This window comes from Erinaceus europaeus, chromosome 18 (assembly GCF_950295315.1).
Source record: "Erinaceus europaeus chromosome 18, mEriEur2.1, whole genome shotgun sequence".
Taxonomy (NCBI): Eukaryota; Metazoa; Chordata; class Mammalia; order Eulipotyphla; family Erinaceidae; genus Erinaceus; species Erinaceus europaeus.
This window is the reverse complement of record NC_080179.1, coordinates 5,036,038-5,060,501: the sequence shown is the minus strand read 5'-3', so window position 1 is coordinate 5,060,501 and position 24,464 is coordinate 5,036,038. Positions and strand designations below refer to the sequence as shown.

At 47.0% G+C, this 24,464-nt stretch overlaps 1 protein-coding gene across 1 annotated transcript; it reads left to right on the top strand.

Annotated features, from left to right (window-relative positions):
* Nucleotides 1-371: 371 nt before the first annotated feature.
* Nucleotides 372-24,464, top strand: WDR75 (WD repeat domain 75). The gene is made up of 21 exons (XM_007529004.3): nt 372-503; nt 4,087-4,216; nt 5,063-5,128; nt 6,821-6,908; nt 7,312-7,436; nt 10,514-10,584; nt 11,495-11,614; nt 12,058-12,146; nt 13,612-13,770; nt 14,793-14,852; nt 14,945-15,060; nt 15,917-16,092; nt 17,777-17,934; nt 18,570-18,750; nt 19,829-19,923; nt 20,626-20,721; nt 22,134-22,303; nt 22,861-22,920; nt 23,266-23,412; nt 23,727-23,818; nt 24,138-24,464. Exons 1-21 carry the CDS (start codon nt 421-423, stop codon nt 24,340-24,342), a joined length of 2,487 nt encoding a protein of 828 aa, XP_007529066.1. The 5' UTR covers nt 372-420; the 3' UTR covers nt 24,343-24,464.

The following is a 24,464-nucleotide window of genomic DNA, read 5'->3' as shown; positions in this document are numbered from 1 at the left end:
CGGGTTAGCGGCAGGCACTGACGTCATCTCGCTGCGACTTAACCCCCGTTACCAGGAAGTAGAGCTGAAAGCGGGCGGAAGCGCGTCACCTAATGCACTGTGGGCCGCCTTCCCCTGCAGGCGGCAGAAGCTGTAGGGTCCGATATATAATACCGCAGAGAACGTTACCTATAGCAAAAAGAAGTGTGGTGGACTCTAATGTAAAGTTAATGGTCTCTCTGTCTCTGTGTGCCTTTATCTTTTTTCACGCCTGACTTAGTTGGATGTTGCCCACACAAAAGATGGCGGCCCAGGCGCCGGGTGTTACCATAGAGTGTGAAGCCTAGAGCAGCCCGGCGTGGGGCCAGCGCGCGCGACGTGCGCCGGGGGAGGAAGTCGGGGGCGGAGCGCGCGGCGGCCGCTTCCTGCGTCTGCGCGAAGATGGTGGAGGCGAGTCTCCGCGTGGTTCGCTGTGGCGGCAGCGAGCTGAACTTCCGGAGAGCGGTGTTCTCTGCCGACTCTAAGTATGGGGCGGCCGCGCGACCCGGGGACGGGGAGGAGGAGCCGGCAGGCGCGTCCGGGCGGGTCGAGACTCCCTGCGGGAGCGGGGCGGGGAGCCCCTCGGAGGCCGCGCACCCAGGGGCTGGGGAGCGTCGCTGCCTGGGGTCCCGCGGGAGGCGTCGCCGCTCGGAGCCCCCGCACCTTGGGGTGTTCACTCGCCCTTTGGAGCCCCGCACCTTGGGGCGCTCCTCTGTCTGGAGCCCCGCACCTTGGGGCGTTTCTCTGTCTGGAGCCCCGCACCTTGGGGCGCTTCTCTGTCTGGAGCCCCGCATTTGGGGCGCTCCTCTGTCTGGAGCCCCGCACCTTGGGGCGCTCCTCTGTCTGGAGCCCCGCACCTTGGGGCGCTCCTCTGTCTGGAGCCCCGCACCTTGGGGCGCTCCTCTGTCTGGAGCCCCGCACCTTGGGGCGCTCCTCTGTCTGGAGCCCCGCACCTTGGGGCGCTCCTCTGTCTGGAGCCCCGCATTTGGGGCGCTCCTCTGTCTGGAGCCCCGCATTTGGGGCGCTTCTCTGTCTGGAGCCCCGCACCTTGGGGCGCTCCTCTGTCTGGAGCCCCGCACCTTGGGGCGTTTCTCTGTCTGGAGCCCCGCACCTTGGGGCGTTTCTCTGTCTGGAGCCCCGCACCTTGGGGCGCTCCTCTGTCTGGAGCCCCGCATTTGGGGCGCTCCTCTGTCTGGAGCCCCGCATTTGGGGCGCTTCTCTGTCTGGAGCCCCGCACCTTGGGGCGTTTCTCTGTCTGGAGCCCCGCACCTTGGGGCGCTCCTCTGTCTGGAGCCCCGCACCTTGGGGCGTTTCTCTGTCTGGAGCCCCGCATTTGGGGCGCTTCTCTGTCTAGAGCCCCGCACCTTGGGGCGCTTCTCTGTCTGGAGCCCCGCATTTGGGGCGCTCCTCTGTCTGGAGCCCCGCACCTTGGGGCGCTTCTCTGTCTGGAGCCCCGCACCTTGGGGCGCTCCTCTGTCTGGAGCCCCGCACCTTGGGGCGCTCCTCTGTCTGGAGCCCCGCACCTTGGGGCGCTCCTCTGTCTGGAGCCCCGCACCTTGGGGCGCTCCTCTGTCTGGAGCCCCGCATTTGGGGCGCTCCTCTGTCTGGTCGGTGACCCTGGGAGTCGATGAGCTTCAGCGCAGCCGGACACCGACTTGTCCCCTGGGGGTCCTGGTCTCTTTCTCAGTCGCCTCACGCCGGATGGCGGGATGTTCAGGAATCCGGCCCATGGGGGCCCTGGAAAGAGGAGACACCGCCATCCCCGTCCGGGTGGTCGGTGCCCAGCGGCCCGGCCGTCGTCTTTGCGGTGGTGTCGGCATCTTCGGAAGCTGCCGACAGGTTGTGAGAGGTTTTCAGATCCCTGGAAAACTCTGGGGACGGCGGGGTGAACGCATGTGGCGGCCGAGGGCGTTGCAGAAAGCAAGGCGGCTTTCTGGTGGGGACTCCCGATTGGCACTCGGCCCGGTGCCCGGCGTCTTTGCTAGTTGACAGTTTCTGCAGCTTGGTCTGGCACTGAGGACTGGTTTGGGTTACGCGCTACAGTCCAGGGTGTGTGTGTGTGTGTGTGTGTGTGTGTGTGTGTGTGTGTGTGTGTGTGTGTGTGTGTGTGTGTGTGTGTGTGTGTGTGTGTGTGTGTGTGTGTGTGTGTGTGTGTGTGTGTGTGTGTGTGTGTGTGTGTGTGTGTGTGTGTGTGTGTGTGTGTGTGTGTGTGTGTGTGTGTGTGTGTGTGTGTGTGGTGGTGGTGGTGGTGGTGGTGGTGGTGGTGTGTGTCTGCCTTAATAAAGACTTATTGGCACAGGGGAAAGAGAGACCAGCGGGCATCGTCACTCTAGCACCTAAGGTGCCGGGGAGGAAACCAGGGCGATCTCAGGTCCGGCACTCGCTCGTCTCTGCACCAGCTCTCAGGCGAAAATGCCTGGGTTTGTGTTGTTGTTCTGTTTTGTGTTTTTCTCATATTTATTGACTGATGAGAGGGAGAAAAGCAGAGAGTCACTCGGGTGTATGCAGTGCTAGGGAATTGAACTGTATCGAAATCCTGGTTCTTGCTTGGTCGCATTTGCAATTTCTCCGCGTGATCAACAAAAACGGCCGAATCCCGTGTGACACGCGTTGTGGCTCTTCAGACCTCCTGTCCCTAGTCCCGAGGGGCGTCGCGATCCCACAGACACAGCGGCAAAGCGTGTCAACTCGCCCTTGCGAGCGCTGTGTCGTCTTCATGGCCCGCGAGAGAACGACCTGCGGAAGGAGACGGGGCGCAGAGATGCTGGGGCGTCCGGCATCGCCCAGCTTAGTCCCTAGGGAAGCCGGCGTTCAAGCCCACTGGTGTGCGACTTCGTAAAAATACGCGCCTGGACCCGGGTTCAGCCCCAACGCCACCATGAGTCAGAGCTGAGCAGTGCTCTGGTGTGTCTCCCTCCGTGTGTGTGTGTCCATGTGTGTGTGTGTGTGTGTCTACGTGTGTGTCTCTCTCCGTTGTGTGTCTCCGTGTGTTTCCCTCCATGTGTGTGTGTCTCTCTCCGTGTGTGTGTGTCTCCGTGTGTGTGTGTGTGTGTATACCTACGTAGATGTATCTCCCCTCCCCCCCCCCCCACAGCAGTAAATAAAAAATTCTCAATAGCCGTCTAGAGAGCGCACCTGCATAGTGTGCCTGTGGTGTCCTGTATGTGACCCAGGTCCAGCCTGGCCTCCAGCGCATTGCACGAAGGTCGTGTGTCGTGTCTCCATGTCCGAAAGAAAAATAGGACAGTGCGTCTGGGTGTTGGCACCCCTGGTTGGGCGCACATGTCACAGTGCACAAGGACCCAGGCTCAAGCCCCCGGTCCCCACCTGCAGGGGGAAAGCTTTGCGAGTGGTAAAGCAGGGCTGCAGGTGTCTCTGTGTCTCTCCCTCTCTGTCTCCCCCTCCCCTCTCAATTTCTGGCTGTCTCGATCCGATAAATGAAGATAATAAAAATAAGAAAGAAAAATAGAATAGTCATAGAGGCTTTTGTGCTCGTTGCTGAAGAGAACCTCTAACGAAGTGCTTGTTCAGCGGATGTTTCCAGACGGAGCGTCAAAGGCTGTGTGTGGCGGGATACTTTTGTTGGCTGGGCTACAGAAAAGACTTGTAACAGAAGCCGTAGCGCTGTGTCTGCAGCTTGGCTCAGTGGCTGTTTTTGCCAGTGATTCCATTGAGCCGCTGTCCATAGGACAAGTCAGAGAAGACTTTGACCTTCATTCTCGACTTTCCTGCTCTGATAGTTGACAAACACCTCAACTTTTAGATATACAAATCTTCAAACTTGCTGAAGAGCAAGCCGTGCTATACATCTCTTTGAAGTTTTCTTTTACGTTAATCAGAGAGAGGGGGACTGAGCAGAACATTGCTCAGCTCTGGCTTATAGTGGTGCTGGCGGCTGAATCTAGGACCCCAGAGCCTCAAGCAGGAAATTCGTTTGCAGAACCATATGCTGTCTCCTTAGTCCTGTGTTTTGTGTTGGCATTTTTTTTCTTCAATTAAAAAAAAAAAAAAAAACGAAACCGCCTATAGCATTTGTGAAATTTCTTTTCTTTTTTGTTTTCTTTCCAGGTATATCTTCTGTGTCTCTGGAGACTTCGTTAAAGTTTATAGCACAACCACAGAAGAATGTGTCCACATCTTACAAGGACACAGAAATCTGGTGACCGGAATCCAGCTGAACCCCAACAATCACCTACAGGTAGCCAATCAGTCAGACTTGGACACTGCCGTCCTGATGTCACCATGGCCTCTACTGCCACAAGCATTTGAATTGATTTTAGCTGGCAAGTTTCCAGGCTATGACTAAGGAAACAGCAGTCTTGATTTTTTTTTTTTTTTTAATAAAGATTTGCTGTATTATCTGTGAGAGGTTCTCATATGAGGCAGAGAGAAGAGAAGCCAGAGGACTGCTGTGACAGGGCTTAAACCACAAGCCCAGAGCATAAAAGTTCAGTGCTCTACCAGCAGAGCCATTTCCTCAGCTCTTAATGTTGACTTTTCTAACTCGGGTTTAGTTACTTACTTGTTTTAACGGTTTGTTGTCATTGTCAGTGAGAGAGGAACAAGAGGAACCAGAGTGTCACACTGACACATGGGATGTTTGGAGTTGAACTCAGAACTCATGCTTGAGAACCCACTCAGCCACTAAGGTGTTTTGTTTTCCTGTTTTTTGTTTGTTTGTTTGTTTAGTTTTTAAATTGGAGTTGTAGCCTAGAATTATACCGCCCACAGTGTATCCTGCCAACCATTTATTCCATGGGTTGCTGCTGGTAGATGCTCTTTGAAAGAGCTTCTTGGTCCTACAAAATAAGTTACTGGGTAGGATTCCTAGTTTGTCATATACACAACGCAGGTTTGAGCCCAGACCCCGCCACACTGTAAGCTTCAGTTAAATTGACTATCGCAAAAACAGTAAAAACAGCTGAAGTTTTTAAAGCTAAAAGTAACAGTGAACTAATGGCCAAGAAATACTTTCTGTAATCAGCTTTGCTGTCTTAATGGATTTCAATTTCTTTTAACCCTGTGTTATTTGTCATCCTTCTAGCTGTATTCTTGTTCCTTTGATGGTACGATTAAAGTATGGGATTATGTAGATGGCATTTTGATAAAGGTGAGTGGGCTGAGCTTCCATTTTATTCTGGTAATAGGGGTGGTAATAGTTAAATGCCAGACATCTTATGTCCTTCTGTAGGGTCAAATCTTCAGAAAAACTTTCTAAAGAAGCCATTAAAGCTGTATATCATAAAAGAAGATAGATTTGATGACATAAAAAAAAAAAAAAAGCTAAGGTTCTAACAAGAAGATGGGCTCTAAAACTGAAAATTTTCCCAAAGTATTGATTTTTTTTTTTTTTACTATATAAAAAAATGCCCCCAAACGGATAATCCCGTGGAAGGAAGTTATCACTAGCAAGGATATATAATTCTCAGAATAAGTAGCCAGTGGCTAGGGAGATGCTTAGCATCAACAGTTAAAGAAATGGAGGTTAAAGCTAAAGCACAGCTGTTCTCCCTGTCAGTTCAGCTGAATTGCGGATTCAGAACAAAACCCCCTAGTGAGAGTTAGTGCATAAAGAAGCTACTTAGGGGAGTCCGGCAGTAGCACAGCAGGTTAAGCGCCCGCACGGCGCAAGGACCGGCATAAGGATCCCGGTTCGAGCCCCCGGCTCCCCACCTGCAGGGGAGTCGCTTCACAGGCGGTGAAGCAGGTCTGCAGGTGTCTGTCTTTCTCTCCCCCTCTCTGTCTCCCCTCCTCTCTCCATTTCTCTCTGTCCTGTCCAACGACAGCAACAACAATAATGATAACCACAACAAGGGCAACAAAGAGGGGAAAATGGCCTCCAGTGGCTTCGTGGTGCAGGCACCGAGCCCCGGCAATAACCCTGGAGGCAAAAAAGCTACTTAGATACACGATGAGAATGGGATTGAATACAGGCCTTTTGCACCAGCTGTCACTGTGTGAGTCTGTGAGACAGTGGGGTCCTGGTGTGTCTCCTAGACACCAGTCAAGGGGAGGTGAGGGGCTCTGCCTGTGTGCTGAAGACCAGACCGGACCAGACCGTGTGTGTGTGTGTGTGTGTGTGTGTGTGTGTGTGTGTGTGTCTGGCTTCAGTTCAGTTTTATACACAGCCTAGAAGGTTCCCAGCTGTGACCATGGACTGCGCGCTCAGACTGACGGACTCAGAGGTCACACAGGCTCCTGTGCTCAGTGTGACTAGACACGGGCCCTGGGTCAGACTGACGGGGTCAACAGCTGGTGGCTTTTATGAACTTGGGTCATGTTTGGGAGCTACTCTGCCCCAACCCAGCCCTCTAGGCCTGCTCCCAACTCTGAGCGTGAGCACTGAAGAGTTTCCCTCAGTCCTGCTCGGAGGGCAGGTGACGCGTTCCTGTAGTCTTCCTTTTCCTGACACTGTCTTGATTCCCCTACAAACAAGACAGCTGGGTCCAGTCGCTTTAGGTCATACACAAGGACCATACCTGGGTTCAAGCCTCATTTCCCACCTGCAGAGGGGCAGCTTGAAAAGTGGTGAAGCAGTAAAGCCCGTTTCTCTCCTTCTCTCTCCCTCTCTGCCTACCCCTCCCTCTCAGTTTGTCCCAACAAATCAGAATAACTAGAACAGCTTTTAGGTGTGCTGTCAGCCAAATTAAGTAGTTATGCAGCATAGCACATTCCCATAATTTATTTAAAACCTGGATGTTTGTACCTCCCCGCTTTCAATAGAAGCCAAGTCCTGATGTGTACAGGCATTGGGACGGGGACAGACTGTGGATGATGTGTTGTGTTTTACTTTTTATTTCAGACTTACATAGTTGGGCAAAAACTTCATGCCCTCTTTACACTTGCCCAAACTGAGGATTCTGTGTTTGTTACAATAAGTAACAAAAAAGGTATGATTATTTTGTTTTATAGAACATGATCCTTTCTGTATCACTGGGGGAGGGGAGGAAGAGGCTGTGAAGCTCAAGATTAAAAGCTGTTTCACATGTGTGTTGAAAAGGTGTCTTTTTACGTTTCTTTCACTCTGTCATTCTCAAGCATTACTGTGAGCTCTCCTTAAGCCCCACCCAGAGGGAATGGAGTTGGTGGGGGAGATCCACAAGCGGTGAATAGTGCTACAGGTGTCTCTCTCTCCCTCTTTCTGTCCCCCTTCCTTCTTAATTTCTATCTATTTAATGAAAGGGAGGGAAGCCACCAGGAGCAGTGGATTTGACATGTAGGCACTGAACCCTAGTGATAACCCTGGTGGCCATAAATTAAAAAGAAATTAATAGAGCTTTTTTCTTGGGCTAGATGTATTTCAGCTGGTTTCAGTGAAACTGCCCAAATCATCAAGTCAGGAAATAGAAGCTAAGGAGATCTCCTTTGTGCTGGATTACATAAACCAGTCACCCAAGTGCATTGCCTTTGGATATGAGGTAAAATTAACTCTGTTGTTTCTCTCTCTCTCTCTCTCTTTTTTTTTTTTGGCCAACATAATCCTTTTCCCAAAGATAGCCTCTGAGCATTGTATACTATAGTAATTTCATTTTACCTTGAGTTACAATATTTTCATTAGAAACCAAGGTGTAGTTTCGCTGTCTCATATACTAAGGCTAGGGCCGTTCTGAATGGAATATTCTATGTTACCGTTAGAAAACCTTTTAATTTTTCCACCCAAATAACAACGTTTTGGTGTTTGTACTGTATTTCTTGCCCTGTCCCCTTTTAAGTTACTCAGATCCTTTCATTTCCAGGGTATGTGGCATTAGAAAATATAGCCTTGGCATGCTGCACAGAGGGTTAAGCACACATAGTACAAAGCGCAGGGACCGGCGTAAGGATCCCGGTTTGAGCCCCCGGCTCCCCACCTGTAGGGGCGTTGCTTCACAAGCAGTGAAGCAGGCCTGCAGGTGTCTTGTCTGTTTCTCACCGTCTGTCTTTCCCTCCTCTTGATTTCTCTGCCCTATCCAAAAAAAAAAAAAAAGAAGAGGAAGAAGAAAATCAAGCTTCCATGTCTGAAATTATTTGCCATTATAAAAAAAATTGGGAAATTATAGAAAATCGTAATGAAATTAAGTTATCACCAACAGTAATACTTGAGGAATTGCATTCTAAATTTTCTCTTCTTTTCATATTTAAAAGAACGTTTCCCTGTGAGCGAGGCCATCTAGTAAGGAACGTTTCCCTGTGAGCGAGGCCATCTAGTAAAGAACGTTTCCCTGTGAGCGAGGCCATCTAGTAAGGAACGTTTCCCTGTGAGCGAGGCCATCTAGTAAGGAACGTTTCCCTGTGAGCGAGGCCATCTAGTAAGGAACGTTTCCCTGTGAGCGAGGCCATCTAGTAAGGAACGTTTCCCTGTGAGCGAGGCCATCTAGTAAGGAACGTTTCCCTGTGAGCGAGGCCATCTAGTAAGGAACGTTTCCCTGTGAGCGAGGCCATCTAGTAAAGAACGTTTCCCTGTGAGCGAGGCCATCTAGTAAGGAACGTTTCCCCTGTGAGCGAGGCCATCTAGTAAAGAACGTTGCCCTGTGAGCGAGGCCATCTAGTAAAGAACGTTTGCCCTGTGAGCGAGGCCATCTAGTAAGGAACGTTTCCCCTGTGAGCGAGGCCATCTAGTAAAGAACGTTGCCCTGTGAGCGAGGCCATCTAGTAAGGAACGTTTCCCCTGTGAGTGAGGCCATCTAGTAAAGAACGTTTGCCCTGTGAGCGAGGCCATCTAGTAAAGAACGTTTGCCCTGTGAGCGAGGCCATCTAGTAAGGAACGTTTCCCTGTGAGCGAGGCCATCTAGTAAAGAACGTTGCCCTGTGAGCGAGGCCATCTAGTAAAGAACGTTTCCCCTGTGAACGAGGCCATCTAGTAAGGAACGTTGCCCTGTGAGCGAGGCCATCTAGTAAAGAACGTTGCCCTGTGAGCGAGGCCATCTAGTAAGGAACGTTTCCCCTGTGAGCGAGGCCATCTAGTAAAGAACGTTGCCCTGTGAGCGAGGCCATCTAGTAAAGAACGTTTCCCCTGTGAACGAGGCCATCTAGTAAGGAACGTTTCCCCTGTGAGCGAGGCCATCTAGTAAAGAACGTTTCCCCTGTGAGCGAGGCCATCTAGTAAAGAACGCTGCCCTGTGAGCGAGGCCATCTAGTAAAGAACGTTTCCCTGTGAGCGAGGCCATCTAGTAAAGAACGTTTCCCTGTGAGCGAGGCCATCTAGTAAGGAACGTTTCCCCTGTGAGCAAGGCCATCTAGTAAAGAACGTTGCCCTGTGAGCGAGGCCATCGAGTAAGGCAATGAGGGCAGAAGGGAAAACACAAAGGCCTGTGAGGGAGGGGCTCGGGGGGAGCCGGCTTTGGGGTCCTGGAAGGAAAGGGCCTGAGTTGGGGCGAGGTGTTTGCAGACACCTGTCACAGGGGTGAGGAACTACCCGTGTGTCAGCAGCTGTACCCCAACCTATTAGCCCCCCAGAAAAGAGCTACAAATAGCATTTCCTATCATTTCTTTTTCTTAATCATTGCAGCACGAATATGTACCTAAATGTTAGCAGAAATAGCATTGGGGCTGGAGGGACAATTCACTGGTTAGGACCTATGTCTTGCCGTGCCCACAGTTCAAGCCCTGGCACCACATGGAAGTGCCATGGAACTGGGGGAAACTCTCGTGCTGTATCTAGCTCTCTCTCTCTTGCTCACTGTCTCTCATTAGATGTCAATAGAAAGCAATTTGGGGGGCCAGGCGGTGGCGCACCTGGTTGAGCGCACATGTTACAATGCACAAGGACCCAGGTTCGAGCCCCTGATCCCCACCTGCAGGGGGCAAAGCTTCACAAGTGGTGAAGCAGGGCTGCAGATGTCTCTCTGTCTCTTTCCTTCTTTACCCCCTCAGCCCGTTTCTCTCTAGTTCTAGCCAATAATTTAAAAAGATAAAGAAAAAAGAAGAGATACACCACGGCTTTCCCAACAGCCCAATAGGTGGTGTTCAGCTGGCGAGAACAGATCCAGAAAGATCAAACAACGTTCTCTTTCACATACTAGAGTAGACAAAGAAGTTAGCCAATTGGATATATTCGTGTCAGACACTGCATTTTATCTCGTATATAATGATGGCTTCGTGGGCAAGTTAAGCCAGTAAAGTGCTAAGTCTAGTTTCAGGATTTAAAATGGGGGGGGGGGGTGTCTACGTTTCTGTGGAGCTGGAGCCGGGCATGTGCATTATTTCATCACCGGGGGCCGCGTCTTCATTCACAGAGAGACCCCACAAGCCTGGAGCCTCTGCTGTGCAGTGTCCGGGATGTGTGGTGCCAGGGCTCAAGGCTGGGTCGTGTCTCTTGCAAGGCTTGGGCCCTACCCAGTGAGCTTTCCCTCTGAGCCTCATCTTAAAAGTCGGATTTTCTTATCTTTAGCCAAAAGATGGTAGTTTTATACTGGTGTGCCTTCAGTCTGTAGCCCAAACCTGTTGCCATGTTTACATCTGTGAGGAATGTTTCCTCTTCCTGCATGCTGATGTTATTTTCTCTTTGAAACACCAGGGGGAGTATGTTGCTGCAGTGCGCGACTTTTTCTTGTCCGTCTATTTTTTCAAAAAGAAAGCAACATCAAGGTATGAACTCCGTTCTGACGACTTTACTCAAGAGTTTTATGGTTTGATATTCTCCTCCTACATGTGATCTAGAGCTGTTTAAACAGATTAATAGGCTTTACAAACAGTAAAAGTACTGTGTCGTCTAAATCCTAGTGAGTAGGGTGAAGGAAATCACTAGTCACAAAATACTAAGGAGATGGTGTTCATCCACAACCCACGTACAGCCAGAGACTGGTACGCACACACGGCGTCAGACTTAGATGTGGCTTGTAAAGATTTCCTGGGTAATCTTCATCATCATTGTGTGTGCTTCTGCATTGGGAAGAGCAGAAAGCTTTTGTGCGCCTGGGTTCGGGTGAGTCACTGAGAACCTGTGAACACACCTCAAGAAGCTCACCATCTCAAGACGGGCGCATTCAAAATGGGGGCTAGGTCCAGGATGCGAGGCACGGGCTTAGTACCAGAGAAGCACGGGGAGTTCAGTGCCATCTTTTCCTTTACTCATCAAACGTTAAGATCTGTTTTTCTTTGCCATATAAGATCCTGACATTTGTAAACACACTGACCAGTTGCCTCGGGGATAACTTGATAGACTTGTCCAGTGACTCTTGCAAAGACTTAACTTCAGCAAGAAATTTGAACAAATATGGCCAGAAAAAAAAGAGAGACTAAAAACAGTGTTTTCTTCTGTTCCTACTATTAGTGACCCTCGTGAATAAGTCATTATGGTAGAGTGTCAGTCACGTGCAATTTATGTTTTACATCAATATTTACAAAACAAATTTGTCCGTCACAAGTTCTTGATTTTACACTGCTGTGTAGTGACGCCTTAGCGCTTGAGTTTGCCTTGATATGAGTGGAACTGACTTTCTTGGCCACAGACCATCATCACAACAGGTTTTGTTTCGTTTTTCTTTTTGTCTTCTAGGTTTACCTTGTCGTCATCAAAAAATAAGAAGCATTCTAAGAACGATTTCACATGTGTGGCATGTCACCCAAAGGAAGAATGCATAGCCACTGGTCACAAGGATGGCAAAATTCGTCTTTGGTCAGTTAACTCGTAGAGGGCCTGGTGACCATGGAGATACAGATATAGTAATACGTGGGTCGGTCTGCTGGGTCCAGAGATGGAAACGGCGCTAGAAACTCACTGCTGGAATACAAGTTGATTTTTGCTGGCATCATCCCTCTCACTGCTCTGTGCTTCCAGCTCTATTCTACGTTACTCAGACTCACTACTGAGTACTGGAGGGTTTCTGCCCTTGGGCTTAAGCTGCATTTTGTCCACACTCTTGAAGTGTAAAGTGACAGTGGTGACTGTCTTCTTTTACATTTTTCTTTGATAGTTTTCTAATAATGTGTCTGGGTCTCTTTGCATTTGACAGTTGGGTACTCTCTTAGTTTCATGAACTTGCATACCCAGTTCCCCAGATCTGCGAGATACTCAGCAGACCCTTCTTGGATAACGTTCTCCATCCTCTCTTTCAATAGGAGAGACTTTCACGAAGATAAGAAGTACACATACACAACCTTGCACTGGCATCACGATGTGGTGATGGATCTGGCGTTCTCAGTCACAGGTATGTGCGAGTTCAATAATAAAACCAACACTCAGGCAGCGTGCAGGCTTGTTCCCCCCCTCCAGGGTGATCGCTGGGGCTCAGTGCCTGCCCTACGATCCACTGCTCCTGGAGGCCATTTTTTCCACCTTTGTCACCCTTGTTGTTTATCATTATTGTTGTTATTGCTTTCATTCTTGTTGGGTAGGACAGAGAGAAATGGAGAGAGGGGGAGAGAAATAGAGCAGGTGGGGAGCCGGGGACACGGGTCCTTACGCTTTGCACCATGTGCCTTAACCCGCTCCGCTACCGCCCAACCCCTGCAGGGTGTTTTCAGTCACTCTGTAGTTTGAATGAAGAGTTTGGATTTCATGGCCAGAGGAATCTGGGACACTGGTGTGTCAACATCTTTGCTGAACGCAGTATCATACTTCAGATTTTAAAATCTTTGAGAACAGCAAAGTGCACCTGATTATAGACTTTCTGCTACTGGCATTAAAGGCTTATTAAACTGTGTGGCCTTCTCAGTGTATAGACTTTCTGCTACTGGCATTCAAGGCTTATTTAAACTGTGTGGCCTTCTCAGTGTATAGACTTTCTGCTACTGGCATTCAAGGCTTATTAAACTGTGTGGCCTTCTCAGTGTATAGACTTTCTGCTACTGGCATTCAAGGCTTATTTAAACTGTGTGGCCTTCTCAGTGTATGCCTGACACAGTGATGGGCCCTTGTTCGGGCGAGTGCCTGTAGTTTATCAGGGATCAATATACTTAATGCTCGACATCCATGACCCCCCAGAATCCTTGACCCTATAGTTAATAGCCTTCCCATTTTACAGAGGAGATAAGTAGAATTCATAATTGAGAACCAACTTACATAAGGTCGCATGGTTTATAAGTGGTGTTTGGACCGAGGTCTAATTAAAAAGTTTGTAATTGTTAGATTGCTCAATGAATGCGCTTTTTTAAGTTAGTTCATACCTTTGTTGTCTTTAGCTGTTTGTGTGTGACTACCGTGAGTGAAGTTAGACCTCCTTGAAAACGGAATGGTTTTCGGCAGGAGTGGGGAGTACCATTCTGTCACGCCGTACAGATTCTCGCTGGTCGCGCAAGGGGCGAGGGCAGTGTAGGTGCTTGTGTGTGTCTGGAAAGTGGCGTCTCTTCCACGAGGTCGCTATGGAGACCGCCAGCACGCGTTTTAGATGCTGCCGTGCAGTGTGATTTACAGTTCTTGGGATTTAATTCGCTGGGGCCTCAAAAAGTAGGAAGCATCTTCAGCCTGCCTGTGCTTAGGGTCAGGAGGTGCAGTGAGTGGCGTAAGGGGGTGAGGTGTAGCCTACGGCACGGAGAGGACAGTCGGAACGCAGTCGTGGCCTGGGAACTAGCAGTCGACATCAGGTGAGGAGAACGCTGACCGCAAGGGGAGAGATTCCGTATCCTCCCCCTGCCGAGAACACCACCTTCACTTTTCTTCGGCTGGGTGACTAGGTACCAGTCTGCTGAGTGGAGGCCGTGAGTCTGTCCTTGTAGAGTGGCGGGACGCCATGGAGAAGAACAAGGAGTTCCTCCCTCGTCTGGGAGCGACCATTGAGCACATCTCGGTGTCCCCAGCAGGGGATTTGTTCTGCACTTCTCACTCCGATAACAGTAAGTGGGAATTGTTGACTATGAGGAAATGTGACTTGTATAATGCCATAAATTAGCTGGAATCGGTAGGAAAATGGAAAATAAGGAACCTAGAACTAAGGGAGAATAGCGTTGGGCTGAGTGAGCATTTTCCCTTCATGTCAGAAAATATTCGATTTTAGTTATTATTGGATAGAGACAGATAAGGAGAGAAACAGAGGGACACTCGCAACACTTCTTTACCACTCGTGAATCTTCCCCCTGCAGGGGGGACCAGGAATTTGAACCCAGGTCCTTGTGCACCACCACCCAGGCCCTCCCCTTGGTCTGACGGTGGCCAGACCAATCCTGTGCTCACATCTGTAGTGTGTGCGCTTAGCCGGCCGCACCGCCACCTGGCCCCTTCTTCCCCCTTCATTTCTTCTGTTTTCTCCACCTTTTCCTCCCCCTAGATAGCACCAAAGTCCAGTACTTGCAGAGTTTTTGAATGACAGCATGGGGCTAGCTGTATTTGGTTATTCTTATGCCATTTGTGTTTTCAGAAAGCTTTTCGTGAAATAATGAGAAGCAGAGCAATGATTTTGAACACCCACGATGGTGTATCCGAGAGTCGTGATGTGAGATTCTCCTTTCATATCACCATGAACTCGGCGCAGGACGCTTGGGGATTCTGAGTGAAAGGAAGTCACTGTCATTTCTCCAGAGACGACTGCATCCTTAAACAAACAAAACCATGACTAAGCAGCCCTTTAGTGGGACGATTCATTTCAAAGTAAATTTCGGGTCTAGACACTTACGAGTTAACAGTTGACAGATCATTCTGAGGCATGAAAGATACAACTTTGAAAACTGCAGGAACCCCCTCTTTTTTTTTTTTTTTTTTGCCAAATTGCAAGATATATTCCTGACTTTCCTGTAGCAGTTAAATTAAACTTCAGTGTTCTATTTTTTGGATATATTTCAGGATAATGTAAATTCAGGTGACTTTTTTTTTAATTTTGGAATTCTGACCTATTTAAACATTTATTTATTTTTATCCACAGAGATAATAGTCATTCACCGCAACCTTGAAGCATCTGCAGTAATTCAAGGCCTTGTGAAAGGTATTACAGATTCCAGTTGGTTTAGAATCTTGTACCTTTTTTAAAATGAATATTTGTCTGATTTCATGTATTATTTGGTGTTTATTTTGCAGATAGAAGTATCTTCACTGGTTTGATGGTTGACCCAAGAACCAAAGCTTTGGTTTTAAATGGAAAGCCTGGCCACTTGCAGTTTTATTCTCTCCAGAGTGATAAGCAATTATACAATGTAAGATTTCAGTCCATTAACTTGAAACTTACAAGAAGTCCTTTGCAATACCACTGAGTTCAATTAACTCATTTGGGTAACTTGTACAAGGTCAATATGGTTAGTTGTTGGTATCTGTTCTTACGTAGTCTACTTGTCTACAGCATGGTTAATCTAATGAGGCTGCGGTCACAGATGAAGGCTGCATGTAAGCCAGCGGACTCTTACTCTGTTCAGCTATCGTACATTGTGACCTTAAGTCACACAGGAGAAAGAATCGAGCATATGACGTCAAGCTAAATTTTCTCGGTCCAGATAGATGCGGCCAGGCTTGCATTTCTTTTTGTCCTTCACAATACACTTTATAAACCTCGTGCATAACAGCTCTAAGATGTTCCGTTTCTCTCCAGTCTCTTTAAATCTCTAAAAGAAAGGAGGCACCGTTGTACAGTTCTGTCCCCACACCCGGAGATAGTAGGCGCTGGATACATGTTTAATAAATAGATGAATAAATGTGATCAAAGAAACAACTAGAAATAAAAGACTGGATTAAAGTGGTTCACTTAAAAATTACAGGTGCTGTGTTTGGTCTGTCCATTTCTAGGGCTGTGGGATCTAGTTCAGAAGTTATATATGTACATTTGTTCTTAGAAACAGGAAAAAGCGTTACTGTGAGCTAGATGTTCTCTCGTGCCACAGTCCCCTGCAACATCCAGGAGCACTAGAGAGCCTGCTAACAGTTCGCTCATTTTCCCCTTGATCAGAAATGCGTTCTGCAGATTCTAAAAGTGGTGTGGTCAAGTGCCGTTCCTCAAGCGTGTTACGCTTGTTCTAGTCACGTGACACACGCGTAAATAACACGTCTTATTTTTACCAGTTAGATATCATACAGCAGGAGTACATCAGCGATCACGGCCTGACCCAGATCGAGCTGACCAAGGCTGCGTTTGGCTGCTACGGCAGCTGGCTCGCGACCGTGGAGCAACGGCAAGAAAGGGAAACGGACCTGGAGTTGCAGATGAAGCTGTGGATGTACAATAAGAAAACACAAGGGTAATGGCACACAGGAAGCTGCGGGACGACCACAGGAAGTGGCCGACTGTCAGTCTGTGGCTTCAGTCCTCGGTGGTTGAGACGTTCGTTGTTGAAGCTCTTGGGTTTTTGAGAAGTGAAGGTGGAAGCTCCTCTGATGAGGCCTTAAATAGGAGCTGCAGAGTAGTGTGGCACCAGTACTTTGTGCTCAAATAAGAAAATACTGCTTTCTTTGGTCTTGTTTTAAGGAAAGAATGATTTATAAGATTTATAAGATGCTTATTGTCACACAGTACAGTTTCTTGTCCCTCCTGCATACCACTCCCACCACCAACTTTTTTTAAAGTAAGACTTAATTTATGTGTTAACGAGAGAAAAGAAAACGAGAGCATCCCTCTGGCGTATGCAGTACTGGGGATTGAACCCAGGACCTCAAGCTTCAGAGTCCAGTACCTTGGCTATTGTATCACCTCTCTGGCAGACTCCACCTCAACTTCTGGAAGTACTAGCTTCTTTATGCCACGATTATAATGGCCATTAACCCAGTTCTTGTATAGGCCAAGAGCTGGGCGCAGTGCTTCCACAGCCTCTGGCACTGATTTCCGTACCCAGAGGTCTGTCGTGCTGCTCTGTAGACTTCCCTCTTGGGGATTTTTTTTTTTTTTAATCACAATACTATTTTGCCTCTTTGTTTGGGATTTTTTTGTTTTAAGAACCCAATGAGGGGGATCAGATGGTGGCACACCTGGCCGATTGCTCATTACCATGCTAAAGGACTCCGGTTCAAGCCCCTGGTCTCCAGCTACAAGAGAAAGTTTCACAAGCGGTGAACCAGTTATGCAGATGTCTCTATCTCCCCCTGCCGCCTCTCAGTCTCTCTCTATCCTATCTAAATAAATAAATACTATAAAAAAGGAAGAAGAACATGACCTGACCTGTCAGATTAGCTCTCTGCTTTGTCATGAGCACAACCCAGGTTTGAGCTCAGCACCCAACAAATTAAAAGTGTTGGTGCTATGGTGTCTCTCTCTCTCTCTGCTTCTGCCTCTGCCTCTGCGTGAACAACAATCAGCTCATAGTGGTGAAGACCCAGAGAAGACTGCAGGAGGAGCACATGGTCACCTTCCATTCACAGCAGTGCCCAGTTAAACAAAAAACAAGCCTTCCAAGTCAGTTGGAGTAGTACTAAATGTTAAATATTTATCCGGTGATTTCGACTGGATGGTCCTTTTCTTTTTTAAGATGCCTAATGGCATGGGGGTTGAGAACCACAACAGTATTGCTCTGACACACGCAGTGCTGGCTTGCTGCCAGAAGCTAGTGCAGGCAGGTCCTGCTATCAAGTGGGGGCTAGTTTGTGCTTGTTTTCAAAAGTAGATAATGAGTGATCTTCCCACAGAGATCAGTAAGTAGATTTTCAAGTACCATTTTTGGATGAACCTTCTATTTATTTTGTACAAGTTAATCTAGACGTGATCCTCTTATTCTGTGAGTTATACAAGGACAGAAATAGTGTTAGAACTCTGCACCGTGTGACCATTAGCCAAAGCAGTCAGTTACTGGGCATTCTAGGTGGGAATGTATCCGCTGCCCATTCTTAAGCATACCAGTGTAAAGTGTACAGCATGTCAGAGATCCCTGTGCGCACGGCAGTCTAAAGCCATAAAGCCCTGCTGTAAGGACCGGTTACTTTCCTCTCTACCAGGTTTGTTCTAAACACGAAGGTCAGCATGCCACATGAAGACCACATCACAGCTCTCTGCTTCTGCAACGCGGAAAAGCCTGAAACCCCCACCTTGGTTACAGCTAGTAAAGATGGGAGATTCAAAGTCTGGGTGCTGACGGATGACTCGGACATATACAGTATGTTCATTAAGTATCATGTGTTTAAAATGCAATTTTAAGAGTTGGTAGCTTTCCCCCCTTTTTTCTTGAATTGTAACCTCTCCGAGAGGGAAACATCTGCCTTGTTTAATTTTCAAGGCTATCGCCCAATTTTTTTAAAAAAATTTAAGAGATTACATTTTTTTATCGCATTTCCAAATGTGTGAGTATATAATTTTTATTTGAATGTTTATGGGGTTTTGCTTGTTTGTTTTAACCAGAGTACCTCTCAGCTCTAGCCTATGGTGGCGCTGGACCCCCAAAGCCTCAGACTTGAGAGTCGGTTTGCATACCCGCTATAATAGGTCCCCTGCCCTCCACAGATGTATATCATTTTAATCTACTTTTTGAATAACACTTTTGGTAACAATGTGTTGATTGTTCACCTTTAGGATATAAGAAACAGACTTTTACAGTCAATCCCTTCACTGTTCCACTAGGAAGAGTCAAGATCTTTAGGAAGATGCAGACATTTCAAGCAGTCAGGCTGTCTACACTTTTACTAGCTAGATGTTTGGAAGGGCGAATGAGTGAGTGAATGAGTGTGTGTGTCACTTGCAACTTGTGATCTAGATTTATATGGTCCCTGAGTTTTGTGGTCTATATTTCCACAGAGAATGCTGTTGGTTGGACCTGTGACTTTGTTGGTAGTTATCACAAATACCAAGCTACTAACTGTTGTTTCTCTGAAGATGACTCCTTACTAGCAGTTAGCTTTGAGGAGATAGTTACGATCTGGGATTCAGAAACATGGGAACTCAAGTGCACCTTTTGTGAACGAGCTGGAGAAATCAGGTAGGTAAATCATGAGGAGTCTGTGAATCGTTCTAGCAGTGACCTGTGTTTCCTCCGAAGACAGACAGTGCCAGTGGGGTTAGCAGCTAACCGAACTGGGACTCTTAACATTGTAGGTATGTGGGTCATGTCCAGTGTTGATCCATTTCTGAAATCGGAAAACTCGTTCTTGGACTGCAGATGTATTTCTCCGTCTGCGTTGCATGATGATAGAACTCCGAAGGCCTCGTGGATCTAGACCAGGCCTACATGCTGCACACCCACTAAAACCTGCATGCAAAACTTCATTGTTGCTCAGTAGGCAAGGAAAAATCCTGACAGTAGCTTTAGACAAATGGACATTTGTGGACAAAATAGTTGGCAGCTAATAACAGTTATTTCTAATTCCTGCCGTATCTGATTCTGAATTTACTTTGTAAAGTTTTCTTCAGGATTTATACTACTTTTTCTCCTCAAATGGCCTTTCGTAGGTGGTTTTGTTGAATGAGTTTGTATATTTCAAACACATTTTCTCTGTATGTAAACGATATGCTACACAGCTTATGAAAGAGTTGATCATCAAACTTGTTTTACTAAAAATACAGAATAATGAAATAAGTCTTTCCTTTTGTACTCCTAACCTCCCCTTTTATCTATAGAATAATTATGGATAAAAATAAACACGAATCAGAAATCTACATTGCATAAAACATCGTACATGGGGAGTAGGGCGGTAGCGCAGCGGGTTAAGCGCACGTGGTGCAAAGCACAAGGACCGGCACAGGGATCCTGATTCGATTCCCCGGCTCCCCATCTGCAGAAGGGTCGTCTCACAGGCGGTGAAGCAGGTCTGCAGGTGTCTGTCTTTCTCCCCCCTCCTCTGTCTTCCCCTCCTCTCTCCATGTCTCTCTGTCCTAACAATGACGACATCAATAATAACAACAATAATAACCACAACAACAATGAGAAAACAACAAGGGCAACAAAGGGAAAATAAATATTAAAAATTAAAAAAAAAACTGTGCATGAAGTCTGAAGATCTTTGAAACTAATTTTTTATCCCCTAAAATTGTTAACTTCCTTTTTGGTTTTAATATAGGCACCTTTGCTTTGGAAGACTGACCTGTTCAAAGTATCTTCTTGGTGCTATTGAAAACGGTATTCTTTGCTGTTGGAATCTACTCAGTTGTGCACGTAAGATATTTTTTCTGCTATCCATGGAAACCACTGAACTTGGGCATTGGAGGGCTTCTGCATGATCGCTCCATGTCTCAGGCTAGAGGACACGCCACTGCTTTTCCATGTTTTATGCCACAAAAGTCAGAAATAATGGTAATGGAATAGCCTTGACTTGTTTATAAACTGCCTGATTACTAGTAAGTTGATCTCACTTCTCCTCCTCACCTTTTCCCACTGTCTTAAGTGTATATGATTTTCAGTCTCCTCCTTACTACGATTTAAGCAGTCTTTCTGCTTATTTCACAATACAGGTGAAAGCACAGGGTCCCTGGCAGCCCTCCTAGCAGATGCTGGCGTAGTCCTTCTTACTCCGGCTAGTCTGCTGGAAGGCAGGACAGTTGCTTCGTAATAAATAACAAATACCAAGAGGTCTCCACAATGACTTGGTAATGTCTGCCCATTTACCAGCAGCAGAAAGGCACCAGCTGGCATTTGGACTGAAATAATAACTGTTTCCTAGTAAATGAAAAAGCTGCCTGTTTTCCCTCTGCTTCCTGCTCCTCAGGAGTGCGGACTCCTCGGAGAAGTTCCATGTGTCACTTGGGGGGGGGGGGTGTCAAAGCGACAACAATGAAAAGCCACCACCTCCTGGGAAAGGACTACTGCTGAATCTCTTCCTGAAAGTGGTGTTGGTTTGTGTGTTTGTTTTTTCCCTAGTGGAGTGGAGTACAAAATTAAACATTACAGTCATGGAACCTGATCCTAACTCAGAAAATGTTGCTGTGATTTCTCAGTCTCCAGGGGGCTCAGACTGTGAGTACTGCAAGACTTTGTTGTTGCCGCTCTTGTCTTCCCCAGTTTCTCTTACTCCACAGTTTAAAAAGATTTTTTAAACGTTCTCTCTCTCTCTCTCTCTTCAGTGTTGGGAATTTTGTCTTGCTTCTTTATTGAATGTGTACGTGTTATTTATTTTGCCTGCAGGGTTATTGCTGGGGCTCAGTGCCTGCACCACGAATCCACTGCTCCTGGAGGCCATTTTTCCCCCTTTTCTTGCCCCTGTTGTTTTATCATTGTTGTGATTGTTGTCATTGCTATCATTGTTGTTGGATAGGACAGAGAGCGGAAGACAGGGGGGAAGAGAAAGACAGACACCTGCAGACCTGCTTCACCGCTTGTGAAGTGACACACACACCCCCCCCCCCCGCAGGTTGGGAGCTGGGGCTCGAACCGGGGTCTTTGCTCCTGTCCTTGTGCTCCGCGTCATGTGCGCTGAGACCACTGCACCACTGCCCGACCCCCTCTATGTGTTTTATATTCCACATGTAAGATGTGGTATTTGTCTTTCTCTTAACTGGCTGTGTAGCATAATTTCCCAGAGACAAAAACATTGTTGGAAATGGCAGTGTTTCTGCTTTTGTGGTTTGTTTTTTTTTTTTTTTTAGGGTTGAATATTGATTTTCATGAGATACCCGAGCTCTGCTCAGCTCTGGCATGCGGCTGTCCCAGGGTGCAAGCCTGGGACTCCCATGGCCATGGGCATGCTGTGTGCTACATTGTCACTGCAGAATCTCCTCAGCCCTAATTTTTTTTTTTTTTAAATCACTATCGTCAACATGAATCTATCTTGCCTTCAGTGCAGGGGCTCACGTGAAGTCATTTTCCGTGAAGCGGTGCCCTGCTCGTCATGCGTTTTGTGCATTCATGCTGAGCTCTGGGCGAGATCCAGTACATCATCGCTCGTGTTTCAACAAGCCGACCTTTCTTCACCTTCCAGATCCCAGAGAAAAGGGGGCCTGGGCAGGGGCGCACCCCGCTGAATGCACTGTTACCACTGCAAGGACTCAGGTGTGAGCCCCCAGTCCCCGCCTGCAGAGGGCAGCTCGCAAGCAGTGAAGCAGGGCAGCAGTTAACATTCTCAATTTTTCTAAGAAATTGTACTCGTCTACATTCTTGAGGCGCAGTCCACATGCATCTCTAGTATATAAGCCCAGTTATCTCCATGATTGGGGTACCTCCTATCTTTGTAGTAGGCTGTGGCATCTGGAGCCCCTTTTCCCTGCTTGTGGCCCTCATGTCAAGCCTGCGTGGTATGTGATAGACACTCGATTGATACTTACTGAACCGTAGCCTCAGCTCACGACCTGCACTATTTACCCAGCGGGGCAAGTCCCAGGATTAGTGTGACCTGCTGTTCTGAAACTTGAACCTTTGTTTTGTCCCTCCAGTGTTTGTATTTAAACCTAGTGAACCAAGGCCACTGTATATTCAAAGGAACATCTCCAGAGAGGAAGTCCAGTGGGGTGTGTTTGTTCCACGAGATGTTCCCGAATCCTTCACCTCAGAAGCTTATCAGTGGCTGAATAGATCCCAGCTTTACTTCTTAACAACGTCCCAGGTAGTCGCCTCTCACTAAGGGGGTTGGGGGGTAGGACCGCTTGACATAGGCAATTTCAGTTGTTTGAACATTTGAAACTCTTAACAGTAGAATGATTTTGTTAAAGGATTATATCCCCAAAAAAATCATCATCTAATGTGCTCAGAATAGAAGTACTAGTAGTAGTTACATTATCAGCACCTCTAGGGCTCTTTTTAGTTGTCTTAACTCATGACAGCAGAAAAACAAGACAACTGAAATATTTATCATTTTGGGAGGGGGTAGTTTCTTTCTTTTTTTCTCTTCATCCCTTGATTTACTGTAAAGAAAATAGTGGATTGAATTTGGCCACAGGTTGAATATTTTATTGTTAAGAATTAACAATTATTATATTAACAATAAAATAAGAATTAAATATGGTCTTTCTGTCCAGCCTAGTTTTGGCCTTTTAAGTTTAAATCTCAAGGGAGATACATAATTCAAGATGAAAACTTGTTATACTCTCATTGTTTCACTTCATTTTTACTCGCACACTGCAATTTATCTTTTACATCATTAACCAATCATTTTCTTTTCAGAGTTTATTGACACTCAGTACAAAGCCTCCAGAAGAGAAGCTCACACCCACTAGCAAACAGGTAGGTTTCTGCACTGCCACCCTACAAAGAGAGAGTTGGTTACTTTGGAGAACTCATTCAGCAGCCTGGCAGGTGGCCCAGTTCCTAGACGACGGGGGTGAAAAGCATAATGTCTTGAGTGTGCTACCTCCAAATCCAAGGTGTCTCCCTGTGAATGAAAAAGTGGCTCAGGAACCGTGAAGCCGCACACCTGCAGTGCCCCCAGCTAAATAGGCCAGTAGTTAGATTGTTACCAGTTCTTGAACATTTGTAAAACTCGAGAGTAAAGTCTTTAAATCCGGGGCATTGTAGGACTCTGACTTGGTATGAAATGAGTTCATCTCATCTTGTCTTACTCCCTGATAGCTACTAACAGAAGAAAGTCTTCCGACGACACCGTTCTACTTCATATTGGGAAAACACAGGCAGCGGCAGGAGGAGAAGTCGAATGACACTTTGGAGAGTGAACTGATACAACTGCCGTCAGCAGAGAACATCCCTGCAATCAGTGAGGTGCGTGAGTGCGGGGCAGACAGCGCGGAACAGAAGCCGGCACCGCCGAGTGATCCAGCCAGGCTGTACCAGCATTCGCCTTGAGCGGTCACATAGCGTCCAAACTAAGTAGCGTAAACAGCTTTTCTCGTTCCCTGGGACCCACCTGGCCTCTGGGGTTACTTACGTACTGTAGGAAGACAGGATTAGGTTTCTCTCTGATTGGTTTTCTTCTGGGGAACACCTTTTTGTTCTGCTTTTGGCTTTTAATCTTTTTTTTTTTTTTGGATTTTAATCTTTTTAAATTAAATGTGGCTTTTCTGTTTTCATTATAGCTGCTTCACACTCCAGCTCATGTGCTGCCTTCCGCCTCTTTCCTTTGCTCGATGTTTGTGAATTCATTGCTGCTGTCTCAGGAGACTGAGAGGTAAGCCAGTTCTCAGAATACGTTCAACTAGGCCACGTTCAGAAACAGTGTGTTTGCGTTGACCTATATCAACACATTAACTTAAGTCCTTATTGTTTCATAAGCTATTACAATTACTGTATGCTGACACTGTGGTTCCCTTTATCTCTGCTTTCACATGTAGCTAAAGAATAAGATACCAAGCCAGACACATTAAAACTAATGTCAGAAAGAGACTTGAGATGTTTTGTATTTCCCTAAAGAGTGGCGTCATTCATCAAACAGTTGTTATTTTGAAGTACATTCTTTAGTAACACTGTTCACATCTCTGTCGTTAAAGTGTTGAAGAACTTCCTGAGGACGTAGATATGGAAGATGAAAAACAAAGTGATGATTCTGATGAAGAAACTGATTTTACTGAAAAGGTTCAAGACACAAACAACCCAGACTTGGGAGAAGACATTATGCATCAGTTGTCAAAATCTGAAGAAAAAGAACTGAGAAGATTCAGAAAAGTCGACTACAGCTGGATAACTACTCTTTAGACAAGGAAGCGGTGGACGGCTTGTGCACTTTTTTTTTTTATTGTATGTTGATATTCTGAAACTATCCATTTTAATGTTATTTCTATTCTTAAATATTAAAAGCTTTTGGTTTTTAAATAGCA

Bases quoted from the DNA above. Each gene is read 5' to 3' on its own strand.
- WDR75 (XM_007529004.3), top strand. From the start codon at position 421: ATGGTGGAGGCGAGTCTCCGCGTGGTTCGCTGTGGCGGCAGCGAGCTG. The intron at 20,722-22,133 runs GTGAGTACTGCA...TTGTCCCTCCAG, and splicing joins GTCTCCAGGGGGCTCAGACT to TGTTTGTATTTAAACCTAGT. The intron at 23,819-24,137 runs GTAAGCCAGTTC...CTGTCGTTAAAG, and splicing joins CTGTCTCAGGAGACTGAGAG to TGTTGAAGAACTTCCTGAGG.